We start from the raw sequence: 17,582 nt of genomic DNA, 5'->3' as shown, positions 1-17,582 counted from the left end.
CAGTTAAGCAGTTTCATAAATAGTCAATAAAAAACTAAGATTGAAAAGGATACCATGTTGATTTGATTTGATTTATTGTTGTCACATGTACAAAAGTACAGTAAAAAGTGTTGTTTTGCGCACTCTTCTGGCAGATGGTACATACAAAGTGCATCAGGTAACAAAAGAGTGCAGAATACAGTATAACAGCTACAAAGAAGTTGCAGCGAGAGATCAATTTTAAATTTTCAGAGGTCTGTTCAAAAGTCTGAAAACACCAGAAAGATGCCGTACTTAATTTATTCTTAGGTGTATTCAAACTTTTATATCTTCTGCCAGATAGAAGAGGGTGAAAGAGAGTATAACCAGGGTGAGAGGGCCTTTGATTACATTGGTTGCTTTCTCAAGGCAGCGGAATGCATGGATGGAGTCAACAGAATGGAAGACTGCTTTGCATGATGGACTGGGCTCCGTTCACAAAGAGTGTGCTGTGATGCATCCAGATAGAATGCTTTCAATAGTGCAACTATAAAAATGGATAAGAATCTTTGTGGATATGCTGAATTTCCTTAGCTTCCTGAGGAAGCAGAAGCGTTATGCTTTCTCGACTATTGGGTCAATGTGGGCAGACCAGGACAGAATGTTCATGATCTTCACTCCCAGGAACTTGACACTCTCAACCACATCCACCTCAGCACCATTGATGCAGACAGGGGTGTGCGCTCCACTCAGCTTCCTGAAGTCAAAGACTAGCTCCTTTGTTTTGCTGATGTTGATGGAGAGATTGTTGTCTTTACACCATGCATGCTACTAAGCATGCTACCTCTTTCCTGTATCCTGTCACATCATTATTTGAGACCCAACCTACAACGGTGGTGTCGTCAGTAAATTTGGAAATGGATCTGAGTGCATGGCTACAGACTCCATCTGTGCCAGATGCTTTTCATGGCTTCACTCTCAACAAGGCCAATCTAATGTTTGCGGCAGTGGCCATGGGGCCAGGTATACCCATGGCTGTTGGGACAGGTGACGTCGTTCAAAGCGAGCACAAAATACAATGAGTTCATCAGTTCGGCATATATTGTTGCCTGTAATTCTTTCTGACTTCGCTCTGTAGCCCATTATATAATGTAAGCCTTGCCACAAATGACTGGTCTCCTTGTGATTAGTCTGGGTCTCAAGCTTAGTTTGGCGTCTCTGACGGCAGACTTGTTGCAAAATCTATATTCTTAATGTGTTGAATTGGTCTTGAAGTACCAGAGAAACCTTGGGGATCTGTCAGTGGACAAATTATATGAACAAACTACAACTATTAATTTAAAATAAAAACAGACAGTCCCAGAGAAACCCAGCAGATCTGGCAGCATCTTTGCAGAAAGATGTGGAATTAACTTTGCAAGTATGAGACAAGTTCCAGAGAAGAACCTTTGAGAGTCAAAACATTAAAATAGATAGGTAAAGGGGAATAAAGGATATAACACATTTGGTTTTTTGTGAGGTGTTAACATGTGTAAACTACATAATAAGACAAGAGCATACATGTTTGGGGTAGTATATTAGTTTGGATAGAAGATTTACTTAATAATGAAGGACAGTTGGGATAAGGGGGACATTTTCAGGATGGTAACTGTAGCTAGCACAGTGTCAGAAGTAACAGTACCGGAGCCACAATTATTTACAATACATATTCATGAGGGATAAGAAAGGTGAATGTACTATCACCAAATTTGTGGATGATATAAGAATAGGTGGGAAGCCAATTGATGAGGATATCACAAACAGTCTGCAGAGAGATATAGACAAGTTAAGTAAGTAGGCAAAGACTCGGCAGATCGAATATAATGTGGGAAATCATGAGGTTATCCACTTTGGCAGAAAGAATAGAGAAGATGACATGAGTTAAATGGGGAAAGACTGCAGAAACTGCAGCACAGTTAGATTTGGGAGCCCTCATGCATAGCAAGCATCCAAGTTCAGCATGTAACAGGGAAGGAAATGGGTAGTTGGCCTCTATTTCAAGGGAATGGAGAATAACAATAGGGAGTACTTGCTGAAGCTATACAATGCACTAATTAGACCACAACTAGAATATTGGTCTTTTTATTTAAGCTATACCAACATTGGAAGCAGTCCAGAGAAGGTTCACTAGGTTGATCCTGGGCATGGAGGGGCTGTCAATGAATTGACAACAAAGTTGAAAGGAATTTGAATACATTTTAATAGCCTTATAAAGACATTGCGTAGAATGGGTACCAGAGGATACTGTTTCAGATATTTTCAGAGATATTATAACCCACCTCTTGAGCTGGTTGAATAGATTGGGCCTATTGTCATTGGAATTTAGAAGAATGAGAGGTGACCTTATTGAAATATTCAAGATTTTTAAGGGGTTTGACAGGGTACGTGTGAAGAGGTTATTTCCCTTATGGGAGATCTAAGACCAGAGGATTAAGGAGTTGCCAGTTAGGACAGAGATGAGGAAGAATCTTGACTCTCAGATCTTTGGAATTCTTTACTGCAGAGGACTGTAGAAGCTGGATTGTTTAGGTCAGTAAGGGATCAAAGGTTAAGGAGAAAAAGCAGAAAAGTGGTGTTGAGGATTATCAGAATCGCCACATTGCACACTGAATAGCAGAGAGGACTCGATGGGCTGATGGGCCTACTTCGGCCCCTTTTCTTACAATCCTTTGCTGCCAGACTTGTTGATTTTCTCCAGAACTTTGTTTCTACTTCAAATCTCTGGCATCCATAATCTTTTGCTTACATTTAAGATACTGCTTGACTTTCTCCACAGCTAATAAACAACGTAAGCCACCCTTTCCATTTCATCCCAAGGGTCAATTTTAGAAAGTTTCTTCTTGTAGAATTTCTTACAATTGTTTTTCCATACCATACACAATTTCCACGTTAAAAGATGCCAGGTGATCTATTTCTACATATCTAATCATCAGATGCCAAACAGCAATCCAAGGTAGCCAGTGTCCAATTGTTTTCCTCCCTCAGTGGGTAAATCCAGTGTCTCCTTTTGCCATGTATTCCAGTATCATTTGATCAATAATAGGTTGTTACAAAGATCTGACAACTTGTGGCACACCGGCTTGTTAACTGCTTTAAAAGACTTGAAAGAAGAAAATTCTGAAACGTTAACTTCAAACATAACTTCACAGAAGTTAGAATTTAGCACCATCAAAACTTTTCAGTAACATAATGGGCCATTAGGAAAGTGGAATGTAAGCTGCTACAGTTCTCTTTAACTTCTAATTCAAATTAAATTGCTTACAGGTATACGGGGTTAGTGTTTGCCAGCTGGATGAGGTTTGTTTGCGTTGGTGTGACAGCTGCCAAGATATCTTGTTCCAGAGCCATTGGAAGCACAGCATAACCACAGTAATCAATGTGTTCACCTACAAGAGATACAAATGACTAAAATTATTTCTATTCATGCATGCCTTTTAAGTGAATAAGTACATTTTAAATTTTAAAAACTTACTGAAATAAATAACTAAGAAGTTACATAAATCATGAAGTTATAGAAACATGTACTCTAAACAAAAACTTCAAAGTATGGCATCTATATACTGACAAGCTCCATTAGTTAGAGAATAATAGTGGAAGGGAATATTTTCTCAGCTCAATTTTCTCTATTTTCTGTCAATACTGAGCCATAATGAGTTTGTAAATGACTTGGATGTAGGAGTGGAAGGGTGGATTAGTAAATTCGCGGATGATACAAAGGTGGGTTGAGTTGTGGATAGTGCGGAGGGCTGTTCTAGGTTAAAAAGAGACATTGATAGGATGCAGAGCTGGACTGAGAAGTGACAGATGGAGTTTAACCCTGAAAAGTGTGAGGTGATTCATTTTGGAAGGACAAATTTGAAAGCAGAATACAGGGTTAATGGAAAGATTCTTGGCAGTGTGGAGGAGCAAAGGAATCTTGGGGGTTCATGTCCACAGTTCCCTGAAAACTGCTACCCAGATGGATAGAGTTGTTAAGAAGGTGTATGGTGTGTTAGCTTTCATTAATAGAGGGATTGAGATCAAGAGCTGGGAAGTTATGCTCCAGCTATACAAAAGCCTGGTTTGGCCACATCTGGAGTATTGTGTCCAGTTCTGGTCGCCTCATTACCAGGAAAGATGTGGAAGCCTTGGAAAAGATGCAGAGGAGATTTACCAGGATGTTGCCTGGAATGGACGGAAGGTCTTATGAGGAAAGGATGAGACAGCTAGGGGTTTTCTCTTTAGAACAACGAAGAATGAGAGGTGACTTAATAGAGGTGTACAAAATGATCAGAGGCATAGATAGAGTGGACAGCCAGAGACTTTTTCCTAAGGTGGAGGTAGCTATTATGAGGAGGAATAGTTTTAAAGTGAGTGGAGGCAGATATAAGGTAGAGGTCAGAGGTAGGTTTTTTACTCAGAGAGTGGCAGGAGAGTGGAATGCATTGCTGAAGAGGGTAGTGGAGTCAGCTTCATTAGGGGCATTTAAGCACGATTAGATAGACATATGGATGATTGTATGAGGTAGGGATGGAGGTTAGATAGACCTTAGGTTTAGGGTAAAAGTTCAGCACAACATCGCGGGCCGAAGGGCATGTACTGTGCTGTACTTTTTTATGTTCTATAATGGAGTATTCACATATACAACAGCATCTTTTGGCTCTTTGGTGCAGTGATAATGTCCTTACCTTTGACCCAGGAGGTCAAAATTCAAGTCCTACCAGGTTCAGAGGTGGGTAACAATATCTGAAAATATTTAAAACAGTATCCTCTGGTACCCCCATTCTACGCAATGAACTTTATAAGGCTATTAAAGCATATTCAAATTTCTTTCAAATTTGTTGCTGATTCATACTTTCCTGGTATAGGAGTGCTGATGTCAATTCAGAAGCAACAATATTACTTAAAGTGAAATTATCCAATAGATACCAAACAAAGAATCAAATCTTTATCTCTGTGCATAGAACAGTAGTGGCGGTATTTGCACATTAAATTATTATGTGAGTGGTAAAGGAAACTCAATTTTAACTGTTTTGACCAACAACAATTGGATCGTAATCAAAATGTCCCACTGTCGAGTAGATACTCTTCCAATTTGAAATATTGGTCCTATAATGAGCTTTATACACATAGCACCACATATTACAGTTAATAGTATTTAATTCAATCCATATTAATTGTCATTGTGGGTCAAAGTTGTTTGTGACCATCTGACTCCCTTTTTCAATAAATGGAACAGAATGTTCTTCTTGAGAATTTATATTGTACTACAGCCTTCAAAGCAATCATAAACAGTTCAAAGATTGACTTGTAAAGAATCAACAGTATATTAATGTAATGTTAATGTTAATTGTGCGAAACAAAATTTGTTTAATTCAGCATGCAATGTCATCAATGTTAGCTCAATACTAACCCTTTACCTCAGAGTCATAGAGCTCAAACTACATTCCAGGACCTGAACACACAATGTAAACTGATGTTTCAGCACAGAACTGTGAAAGCAGTGTTTTGTTGGAGGTATTGACAGGTTAAACCGAGCTCACATCTACGTTAGGCTGCAAAGATTATCATAAGCAATAATATGGACATTCAGGGCAGTTATTCTAGTATCATGACTGATGCTCAACTCTCACTGACCACCACTATCTGATCATTTCTCTCATCACTGTCTGTAGGAACTGTCATGTTCCCCTATATTACAACAAAGACCATACCTTATATGTATTTAATTGGTTGCAACATGCTTTTAAAAAAACTGAGGTTATGAAAAAACTGTGCAGATGCAATTCTTTCTTATCATCTATAAGTATTTCACTAGGTTTTTCCTTGGTGCATTCTGTACATTTAACACACACGCCATATTCAAGTAATAATTTATTGAAAATATATACTGGTCAGACAAGCCTCTGGCGTCAACCATTTACAAATTTCATTAACTGTTTTGTTTACTTTGGCTCCCTGGTTCTTTCAAAATATTTCCTTTTAAACAGCATGTACTGGGAAATGGTTTGGCAGTTTTACCAAGCCTGACAAAACAGTATAGTCCTGCCAATTCCAGCTAATATTATGGTAAGCAAGTTGGTGGTCTTGCATCATTTAGCTTTGCATTAATGGCAAATGCAAAATTTTGAAATAGAGTTATTTCTATATGCTCTCACATAATAATTATGGTTCCAACTAAGGTCATTTTCCATTTCAAGTTTGGTACCTTACTTTCTTGCAGTTAATAATAATTTAAAATAATTAATTTTCATGAAAAGCTTGAAACCTTCCCTTTAATCAGGGCTCATGCACACTTTGATTTATCCAGTTATCTCTTCTTAATCTGCGGAAATCTCTTTAAGGAAACTAAGTTCACAGTATTGAAATGAAAGATTTTGAAGAACAAAAAGCTACCAGAAACGTAAAACAAAAATATAAATTGCAATAAATATTCAGGGGGCACAATGGTATCTGTGGAGACAGCAGTTGTTAATATGAATGCATTTATTGGTTCTGAAATAATTAACACTTAGATAGTAACCAAATGCTAAGGATGCAAATTCAACCACCAGTAAGGATCCAGAGAATGTTCACCTTCTGCACAAACTCATCTGACCGAACACACTCGATTCACAATACCTACTCCTATTTTTATTTAAGAAAAAACTAAAGTTTCAGCCTGGAGAAATTAAAATCAACATTAAAGATTGAGGACTGGGCAGTGCTAGAGGGAAGGTACTCCTGCCTCATCATTACATCCACTCAGCCATTGATCATCATATCTTTTACTTTAAGTGTATTACAGGTCATTTTTCCCATGCTTACTGTTCCTATTTATTTTTGCTTTTTCTTCACATTCCTGATTTCCATTTCAAAAGACGCTCATTCTTTCAATTTCAATGGCAAGTCCCAACCAAATGTCGACTTAGCTGTTCTCTCCAGACATTTTGTTTTTGAAATTGAAGCAATGTTGAATTAATGATTGCATGTCTTCTGCTTGTTCAGTCACTGCTCGACTACTAAGCTCGTAGCAATGTTGTCAAAAGTACCCTTTTGTGTAAAAACAGAAAGTTCAATTCGCTTTGTCAAAAAGAACCTCAAAAGGCCTCAGAAATATGTGGCTACAGAGATGTGCCGTACCTCCCTTAAATAAGTCAAATCATGCTCCTGACTGAATGCATGAATGGAACTGAGACAAGTGCAGATGCAGCAACATGTCATAATGTTTGTTTATTTTAATATTCCACAATTTATTTACAACATTATAGCCTGATGTGGTGAAATTGTTCATCACCTTTCACAGACAGTCCGTACAGAAAGACATTATTGAAATAAAATGCCTTAGAATACTGAAGTTGAAACATACAGTTTTAAATTAAAACAGATGAGTAAATTGGCAAGAGGTAACTCTGTCACAAAGTAATACCAGATATTAAAGGAATACATTTATAAAAAAAATCCATAGTGCATTCTAACTTCATTAACATACCAATTAAATTGACTCGTCCAGGAGCTCGTGCATAAAATGCAGGTGGGGCACCATATTTCGATATAAATGCTTTTTCTAGTTTCATAAACCTGAAAAGACAAAATTGAATGTAAAGTGTAAATGATTGCTGCATTACACAGGAGGGAGAAAATCACCAATCTGAAATTTAATAACATTCTCTCACCTTCAAACTTTAAAAAAAGTTATCAATATCAAATGATGAGCACATATTTTTTAAAAAATGAAACAGAATACAAAACTTTTAATCAAAGGCATCCTCCCCTCAAACTCATTCCTTGGTCACCTGTTGTCATTTGGACCAGAAATCAGTATTTGTAAACCTTCACCCATGAAGAACACCCACGTTTTTCTGTTGAAAGGATGCTGGCTTGGTTTGTACTGCTATTAGAACGCATTTACCAGAACAGTTGCACTGGGTAGCTGAGAGTTTTGTCACACCTTTCCAGAGATGAATATTCTAAATTATTGAGAGAATCTTTGAAACAGCAAATATTTACAAAGTGTTGCATTGAGGTACAAAGCTTGGATGAAAAATACCAATGGTAATTTGTCACACAAATCGAAATCCCACTTAATTCTGGTACATGGTAAGTTTTTTTTCACAAATCCATAAGGAATCCGATGAAACTTATTCACCCAGAACTTGCAAAGAATGGACAACAGAGTAGTTCAGACAAATAACACTGATGTACTGAATTTTAAGGGCTATATGGGCATCTATGGAGTAAGGTTTGCAAAATACCATGACCCGACTGTTATAGCTGCAGGACTGGTGTTTTTCGAGCAGGAATCAGGCCTCAAAAATTGGTCAATTAGGCCATTAACACCAATTTAAATGAAAATTAAAAAGGGCCTTGCAGCTGTTAAGACTGTCTTGGAGATAACAGGAACTGCAGATGCTGGGGGATTTGAGATAGCAAAGTGTAGAGCTAGATGAACACAGCAGGCCAAGCAGTGTCATAGGAACAGGAAGGCTGACATTTCGGGCCTAGACCCTCATCAGAAAGCCTGATGAAGGGTTGAGGCCTGAAACGTCAGCCTTCCTGCTCAGCCTGCTGTGTTCATCCAGCTCTACACCTTGTTATCTAAGACTGTCTCAGAGCTCAGTAGCAGATATCAAGTCCTGGGTTTGTCAGCTTTTAGATGTTTAAATTTCTCTGATATTTATTAATACAATCTCCTCACTCTTTTTAGCCCCTTAGTTATCCTCTATTTCTAAGAATTAATATGAATCTTCTACTGTCAAGACAGGTAGATATTTGTTCAATATCTCTGTCATCTTTTTTATTCTCCTTGTTAATTTGTCCTGTCTCTGCCTCTAATCAAGCAATGCATATATTTCAGTCACTGTCATCCAACTTTATATATACTTGGTAAAGCTCTTTCAACTGTTTTTAATAATTTTGATTAGATTATTCTCATGTTTCTATTTCTTTCCTTTTATCAACTTTTAGTTGTCCTTTGCTGGCTTCTAAATAACTATACATCGAGTTTTGAGAAGATTTGTTCGGGTTGAGGTTCTGGATGTGAGTTTGCTCGCTGAGCTGGAAGGTTAGTTTTCAGACGTTTCGTCACCATTCTAGGTAACATCATCAGTGAGCCTCCAGTGAAGCGCTGGTGTTATGTCCCACTTTCTATTTATCTGTTTAGGTTTCCTTGGGTTGGTGATGTCATTTCCTGTTCTTTTTCTCAGAGGATGGTAGATTGATTTGGAGCCAATGTGTTTGTTGACGGAGTTCCGGTTGGAATGCCATGCTTCTAGGAATTCTTGTGCGTGTCTCTGTTTTGGCTTGTCCTAGGATGGATGTGTTGTCCCAATCAAAGTAGTATCCTTCCTCATCTGTATGTAAGGATACTAGTGATAGTGGATCATGTCTTTTTGTGGCTAGTTGATGTTCATGTATCCTGGTGGCTTGCTTTCTGCCTGTTTGTCCAATGTAGTGTTTGTCACGGTTCTTGCAAGGTATTTTGTAAATGACGTTCGTTTTGCTTGATGTCTGTATCGGGTCTTTTAAGTTCATTAGCTGCTGTTTTAGTGTGTTGGTGGGTTTGTGGGCTACCCTGATGCCAAGGCGTCCGAGTAGTCTGGCAGTCATTTCCGAAATGTCTTTTGATGTAGGGGTGAGTGGTTATGGTTTCTGGGCATGTTTTGTCTGTTTGTTTGGGTTTGTTGCTGAGAAATCGGCAGAACGTGTTCATTGGGTACCTGTTCTTTTTGAACTATATATCCTCTGGCTTACAATTCATTCCAATACTATAAGCCTCTTTTAATCTATCCTTACCTTCGCTTTTAATGTATCCTTAGCCAGTTCTCCCCGGGTACTTGAGTGATTGATTGGCTTTAAGACACTTGTTTGGAACTGGACTACATCACTTAGAATCATGGAATCCCTAAAGTGTGTAAAAAAAGCCATTTGGCCCATCAAGTCCACACCAACCCTCCAAACAGCATCCCCACCCAGGCCTCCAGCCCATCCCATAAGCCCGTATTTACTATAGCTAATTCCCCAAGCCTGTGCAACCCCAGATACTACAATTTTGCATGGCCAATACACCTAACTTGCACATCTCTGGACTGTGGGAGGAAGCCAGATCATCTGGCCAAAACTCTCACAGACACAGGGAGAATTTGCCAACTCCACACTGTCACCCAAGGCTGGAATCAAACCAGGTCCTTGGCATTGTGAGGCAGCAGTGCTAAACACTGATGCACTTTGCCATCCATTCAAAACATAATATTGTATTCAATTATATCTTAAAACCCTTTTCTTAAAGGATACTTTATCATGAGGTAATCAATTCAGCCTGCTCATTCCACAGTGTTAGATCTATTTATTTCTTGTTGGTCTAACAATGCATTTTTCTAGGAGACTGTCAAAAAGCATCTTATTAACTTGTGTTCTAGCTACTTTTGCTAATTTGTTTTGCCCAGTCTATAGGAAGATTATAGTCTCCCATTATTATTACATTGCCTGTCGCAAACTCCAGTTGTAATCTCTTATCGCTTTGTTCAATGGTATATCTACTGGTAGGAGTTCCCTCTTATGACATTATCTCTAGAGTTTGCTAACTCCTGTGATTCCCAAACTCCATTCACTACAGATTCTACTTGCTGATTTTCTGAGCCAAAATCCTTTCCCATTACCATCCATCAGTCATCCTCAACCGTCAGGGCTGCTCCTCCTTTGCCTTTCAGTCTATTTTCAAAGTGTTCTGCACCTTGGAATACTTATTTTCCAACGTTGGTCATCATGTAACACATTTCTGTGACATTGATTTGGATCCAAACCATTTGTGTCAGTGCTGCTGGTTCAACTATCTTTTATCAAATACTTTGCCAAGCTTTCTGCAATAATAATTCTACCACCAAAAGCATTCAAGGGCAGAAGACACATAGGAGCAGCGAAACCTCCAAGACACCCTACAAGTCTCCATGCCAGTTCACTTATTTACCTGTTCCTTCTTCATGAAGTTAAAACACTAGAATTCCCTCAGTACCTTTTTGAGGGTAACTATGGAAAGTAAATTGCCAGACATATCCATGCCAGGATTAAGTCTTTTTTTACACAAGTCTCACTATTGTTTTTAATGGGGAAACAACCATATTGATTGGTTGTTCGACTATTTCACCAAAGGTCTATTCACGGGGCATCACCAAAGTCCCAGCAAATTGTGATGTAGATGCAGATATTACATCTTAGCAGTTCTGCACCATTATAAATTGCAAGCCTTGGAAGGATTTCAATAAGTTCAGGTCCAACTGCCTCAGACATAGACCCCCTGCTTCTGAAGATATTGAATCTAAACTGACATTGGGTGAAGAGGAGTGAAAGTATAATCAATTATACCACTATTAGTAAGTTTTAACTGATCCTGCATTGAAAGTATAATTTCTCTTGTACATATTTATACATTTTTTTAATTTCAAGTAAATAAAAGTATTTTCTTATATTTAAACTTTGTATTTTTCTTGTATTTAACTAATTTACTTTGATAATTTTGAACTGGAATATTGCCATCCATGAGACTGGCAACATTCTTTAGCAACTTCTTTAAAGTTGAACATCTCAAGCAATCCCACAGTCTCACTCATTTTATGCTCTGTTTTCATGTGACAGATGATAACACAAATGAGTAAAAAATGTAAATGGAATACTATTCATGGATTGCATTCCCCCTAATCTGGGGGAACGGTCATGAGGAGCAGCACCTCTGAAGAACAAACAACGTCAGCATGGCATTTCAAATTGAGCCTGACCATATACAACCAAATAAGAGTGAGTTGGAAGTGTTGCTGTTGTAGCATGCATATCTCTGAGCCAGAAGACACCAGTTCAAGTTCCACTTGTTCCAGATGTGTGTAATAACCTAAAGATGTTGATAATAAAATGTGTGAAGCAATGTGTTTGGGAGGACTAGCAAGGAAAAGAAGTAGACATTGACTTGTAGGGTCCAAGGGATGAGAGGGTCAGAGAGACTTTGGTGTGCATAACCATAGATCCTTGAAGGCAATACAGGTAGATAAGATGGTTAAGAAGGCATATAGAATACTTCCTTTATTAGACAATGGCATGAATACAAGATGAAAGAGGTTATGATTCAGCTGTATATAATGTTAGTTGGGCCACAGCTTAAGCATTGTGTGCAGTTCTAGCTACGAGATTTGATTGCACTGGAGAGGATGAGGAAGAAATTCCCAGAATGTTGCCTGAGCTGGTGCAATTCAGCTATGATTCAGAGGTATGGTTAGTAAGTTTTCAAATGACACCAAAATAGGTGTAGTGGGCAGTGAACCAAAATATATCAGAGTACACAGGATCTCAATCAGATGGGCCAGTCAGCTGAGGAGTGGCAGATGGAATTTAATACATGAGGTGTTGCATTTTGGTAAGGCAAACCAGAGCAGCTAACATTAGGGCCCTGGAGTGTTGCCGTACAAAGAGACTCGGGGCGCAGGTTCACAGTCCCTTGAAAGTGAAGTTGCGGTTGAAAAAAAAAGGCATTTGTCACGCTCGCCTTTATCGGTCAGCGCACTGAGCTGAGAATTTGGGACATAATGTTGCAGTTGTACAGGACACTGGTGAAGCCACTTTTGGAATACTTCATCGAATTCTGGTCACTATTATGTAGAAAAGTGATTGTTAAATTTGAGAGGGTGCAAAAGTGATTTACATGAATTTGCAGGACTGGAGGGTTTGAATTATAAGACAAGGCTGAAGAGACTGGGGCTTTTCTCCCCTGGAGCACTGGAGACTGAGAAGTGACCTTATAGAAGTTGAGGAAAATCACAAGGGATATGAATAGCAAACCTCTTTTTCCCCCCAGAGTGAGAGTCTCCAAAACTAGAGTCTAAGTCACCCACACTGACCAGACATCCCAAATGCGACCCAGTATAATTTGGCCTGTGTCCCTCTAAACCCTTTTTATTTAAATACTCAGATGCCTTCTAAGTGTTGTCATTGCACCCACCGCCACCACTTGCACTGGCAGCATTTTCCATATACACATACACACACACCCCACCCTTTGCATGAAAATGTTACCTCAGGTCTTTTTAAAAAATCTTCCCCCTCACCTTAAATTTGTACCTTCTATTTTTGGACACCCCAACCCCCCGACCAACCATAGGGAAAAGCCTGGCTATTCATCCTACCCACGCCTCCTAATGATTTTATACAAAACTTTATAAGGTCATCCCTTAGCCTTGAGTACTTTAAGAAAGACAAAAGGCCCCAGCCTGTACAGCCTCTCCAAACTCAAACTCAAACTCTCCAGTCCCAGCAGCGTGCTTGTAAGTCTCTTCTGCACTCAAATTCAACAACAGCCTTCGCCGAGAAGGCCGACTGTGAAGAAGTCCTTGACAAAGCTGAATCAGTGTGTTACATGGTAGGGGCTTGTCCTTAAGTATACGGAAAAAAACTGTATCCGGGAGAAAAGTGGCTGGGCACCGAAGGAAAGCACGGCGGTCAGCCAATTTTGTCCTGGACTATGCCGCTGCGCCATAGTCAAACGATAATCAGTTAAATGGGTTCGGCTTGTCCCGTGACTCCCGTTGACGTCCAATGTTCCAACAAGGGAAACCTGTTGAACAACTACAAACATTTAAGCGGCTAGTTATGAGGGGAGAAAAAAAGTGAATCAAATCGGACTGTTTGGATTGCACACTAGGGCAATCCTGAAAAAAAGGTATATTGAAAATGTTACTTTCATGCTATTATACTTCAAGTTCAAAGTGATTCAAGTACAGCGATAATAAAACGTACGCGGTCCATCAAATAAGCCCCACTAATCAAAGCGATTGAATTGATCCAATGTCCTTGACCGCATAACTTTAAAAAAACTCAGTGGCTATCGATTTATTAGCAACACGTTACGCTCTTGCATGTTTTGTCGAAGATTGTGAACAGTGACTTTTGAAAAAACTCGACATGGGGAGACAGTACGACATCTCTCGTTATCGGTTCCAGTTTCAGATTAGCAAGTAAAAAGGAGAGAATTTGAGCATCACCTCACGACTCAGTTTTTAAACAAAATAAAACTGTCAACCCATCGCCAAATCTCAGGATTTGTGACCAAATACCGACAGACTTGGGGAAAAGCTGCAAAAGTGCCTGCTACCTTTCGCTATCTGCCACCAATACCAGTTCCTGGGGAGGGGGCGTCTTATCCACCATTCTTCCTCAAATACCCTTTCCCTGGATCTGTTGTTGGAAATAAACCGAATGCTGGGCGGTTGTAGCAGCTCCAGAGACTATCAGTTCCGCCTGTCACGGATATCCTGCCAACATCCTCGACGACACAGGGAAGGAGGGATAACTTATAAACAAATGCATCCGTCACACAAGTGATATAAAATGTAACGGCTTCCATTTAAAACCCCCTACCCAGGCCCGTTAACAGCACTTGCTTCCTTAGCAACCATAACTATGCAACTTGTACACTTGGTTGCTACGAACGAGTGTCCCATCCAATCTCTTCCCTCCGTCCCTCAAAAATAGATTGCTGAGGATGTGTCCCCTACTCAATCTCTCCCCCACCCCAGATCCGTTGCTGAGTGCGAGTGTCGCACATAATAACCTCCCCAGCCACTCAAATTGAAAACCGCGCGGAATTGTGGGACTCGTAACAAAAAAAACTACTTCCAAGATGTCTGACATGGAGGATGACTTTATGTGCGATGATGAGGAAGACTATGACTTGGTATTGCTTTTAATATCGTGATTCTACGTAACAGATTCGGACTTTTTGTTTTGCATTGCCTAAAGGTTGTGTTTGCCACTGTTCAGGGGTTTTTCGATGTAGTTTAAGCCACGTCCCCGTCCCGGAGTAGGGACATTGGCTGCTATGAGTGAGCCGTCCCTGGCTTTCGACTGTAGGTAGTTGGTAGCAGAATATCCGCACGGGCGGAAAACCTGTTAATTTTACAAGGTTTAAACGCATCTTTTTGAAACAGTTTCACTCCGGGTTACATTTTAGTCCGTAGATCCAAGTTGTGTGGTAACCTGACGAAGTGGGCCTAGCAACACTCAGTCAGGTCGAAACACGTTGGGCCTGATCTGTAGAAACCCACCATTTTCAAATTATCCTCATGAATCCACTTTAAAAGTTCTGCTAAAGATTTAACAAAAGTAATAACTTTTCAGTTATGTAGTCCCTAATACGAAAATAGAGAGTTTCAAAACGGGCGGTTTAGGACTTTATAATTTGTCTTGATATGGTGTGCTAACGCAATGCAATTATCTCTGAGCATTACTACTGTTCAGTTGATTAATGTGGCAGTATTTTTATATCTACATGTGACGTGGGTGTTGCTGGGAAGGCCAGCACTTGTTGCCCATCCCTCATTACTCTAGAACTGAATGGTTTGCTTGGTGACTTCAAAAGGCAGTGAACAGTCAGCTATAAGAGATATTTCTGATGAAGGGTCTAGGCCCGAAACGCCAGCTTTTCTGCTCCTAAGATGCTGTTTGGCCTACTGTGTTCATCCAGATCTACACTTTGTTATCTTGAACAGTCAGCTATGTTGCTGTAGGTCTGGAACCAAATGAGGCCAGATTGGGTGAAGGTAGCAGATTCCCTTTCCTAAATGATGTTGTGATCCTGATATGTTTTTACAACAATCCATGATAATTAACTAGCTTTATGCTCCACATTTTATTAATTTAAATTCCTCCAGCTGTTGAGGGAAGATTTGAACCCCTATCCCAAGAGCTTGAGCGTGGGGCTCTGGGTTGTAGTGCCAATATTAATATACCACCATTTCCCCATTGTTATTGATATCTTTGCAGCGAGAGTATTATTGCTGGACCGTTAGTCCAGACCCCCAGATAACATTCTGGAGACCCAAGTTCAAATCTTGCTATGATAGATGGTGCGATTTGAATTCAAAAAACATCTGAAATTAAGAATCTTACAGTGACTGTAAATCCCTTGCTGATTGTTGGGGAAAAACCCATCTAATGTCCTTTAGGGAAGAAAACTGCCATCCTTAGCTAGCCTGACCTACATATGATTCCAGACCCATAGCAATGTGGTTGACTTTCAACTGTCTGATGGGCAAAACATACTGCCTAGCCAGCGATGCCCTCATCCTGAATGAGTACAGAAAAAAATTAAACTAGGTTACCTCCATTTGTACTAGAAAATGAAGAGTTTTGTTTGTTAAATGTTTGTTTGTGTGCATAAGCTATTTACCCAAGTGTGAGCTTGGAACATTCTTTGAAACTAAAATTTAGCTGAAAAGTGTAAAATAAAATGTATTCTGAACTAAAAATAGATATTCAGTAAAATCTCAATAAATTGCATTGCAGGGGGGGCAATTCACGAGTTTTAAGCATTACTTCAGGGTGGGTGAGGAAGTCCCAATGCAACCCAGCACAGAAAGGCCTTTCAGCCCTTTGAGTCTTAAATTGTTTGTGTTTCAAAATAAAGGAAATTAAAACAGTGACGTAGTAAATACATGAAAAATCATTTCATTTTTTAAAAATCGTTTACACCTTACGATGACCTGACTTTGAACGTAAAAGACATTGAAAAACAACGAGAATTAGTGCAAGAGAAATCTTTTCTTTCTTAGCTTACTGTCTTTGCACAAGATTGCCATTTGTTCATTGCTTTCAACCAAGTTTTTCTATATTTCTGTGCTGCAATGGTGTAATCCCAGAGCATGTCCACACCATTGTGGCTTCAGCTAGGGAAACGTGTGAGTGAATAGGCATTCATTGGACTCTTCAAGAATGATTTTCCTTTTTTTTTCTTAGTTATGTTTTGTCTATTTTCTGTATCACATCTGAGCAGTACTCAGGGTCATCCAGGTGGCTTTGTTAACCTCATACAATGTGGCTAGTGTCTTGATAATTGCAAAACTATGGACTTCTGAACTCTCCAGTCATGAGCATCAGTTTAACAGCATCTTGCATTTTTGCGTAGCCCAGAGCTGTTACATATTCTTTGCTTTCTGCCACTACACACTTTCTTTTTAAATGTTAGAGTGATCTGGGAAAACATGGTAAAGCAGTCCTGTGTAACAGCCACAGTAATAAAGTCTTGGTGTAAACTTTTTCAGTGCGTGACCAAGATCATTTTGCAGACATCATTGCCGCCTTGTCCATAATTTTGTTTTCTGATGTTGTCTAACTCTGCTGCACTTGGTTGGAGCAATCATATGACCAAGTATGCATGAGTTAATCCAGAGTTATCAGTATGGAAATTTGGTTTGTCACAAAATCCTTCTGTTGGATTTCCAGTTTTTCTGGTGGAGATGGTCAGCAGTTTCGCCAAACTTGGACTTTTGGGTTATTTCTATTGAACTTGTTGCAATTTCATTTTAATTTGCTTTCAATAAAGTGCCATAAAGTCAAGAAATTGATTTTGGAAAAAATTTACAGATTATGTTAGGATGATTCAGCCCATCCTTTTCTATTTGTCTTGCGTAAATATAATATGGGTCTGACTGTATTTGAACCAGAGGCAGTACTATTTCCAGTTTTTTGTTATTTGGTTTTGGGATGAATACGCTGAACGTATTGTCCAAAATGGTGAATTGCTGCCTTTAAATTGTTTCCAGCACTGCAGCCACAAGGACAGTCATGTAATCATTCAAATTCTATTCAGT

General features: G+C 39.3%; 2 protein-coding genes across 5 annotated transcripts in view; one reads left to right on the top strand and one right to left on the bottom strand.

The window, feature by feature from the left end:
* galk2 (galactokinase 2) overlaps nucleotides 1-14,500 on the bottom strand; it is a 134,475-nt gene extending 119,975 nt beyond the window's left edge. The window contains exons 1-3 of the mRNA XM_048562961.2: nucleotides 14,087-14,500; nucleotides 7,448-7,536; nucleotides 3,260-3,383 (exon numbers count right to left, since the gene is read on the bottom strand). Of these exons, the coding sequence (XP_048418918.1) occupies nucleotides 3,260-3,383; nucleotides 7,448-7,536; nucleotides 14,087-14,142 (269 nt within the window). The 5' untranslated portion in view covers nucleotides 14,143-14,500. The remainder of the gene's footprint in view (nucleotides 1-3,259; nucleotides 3,384-7,447; nucleotides 7,537-14,086) is intronic.
* A 53-nt stretch (nucleotides 14,501-14,553) lies between these two features.
* The window catches only part of cops2 (COP9 signalosome subunit 2), a 31,637-nt gene continuing 28,608 nt past the window's right edge, over nucleotides 14,554-17,582 (top strand). For all 4 annotated transcript variants that reach the window (XM_048562960.2, XM_059639162.1, XM_048562959.2 and 1 more), the window contains exon 1: nucleotides 14,554-14,668. In XM_048562960.2, coding sequence (XP_048418917.1) covers nucleotides 14,615-14,668 — 54 coding nt within the window. In that variant the 5' untranslated portion in view covers nucleotides 14,554-14,614. The remainder of the gene's footprint in view (nucleotides 14,669-17,582) is intronic.

Source organism: Stegostoma tigrinum, chromosome 33 (assembly GCF_030684315.1).
Source record: "Stegostoma tigrinum isolate sSteTig4 chromosome 33, sSteTig4.hap1, whole genome shotgun sequence".
NCBI classification, from domain to species: domain Eukaryota; kingdom Metazoa; phylum Chordata; class Chondrichthyes; order Orectolobiformes; family Stegostomatidae; genus Stegostoma; species Stegostoma tigrinum.
The sequence above is the reverse complement of the archived record's forward strand: the minus strand, read 5'-3'. Positions and strand labels throughout refer to the sequence as shown.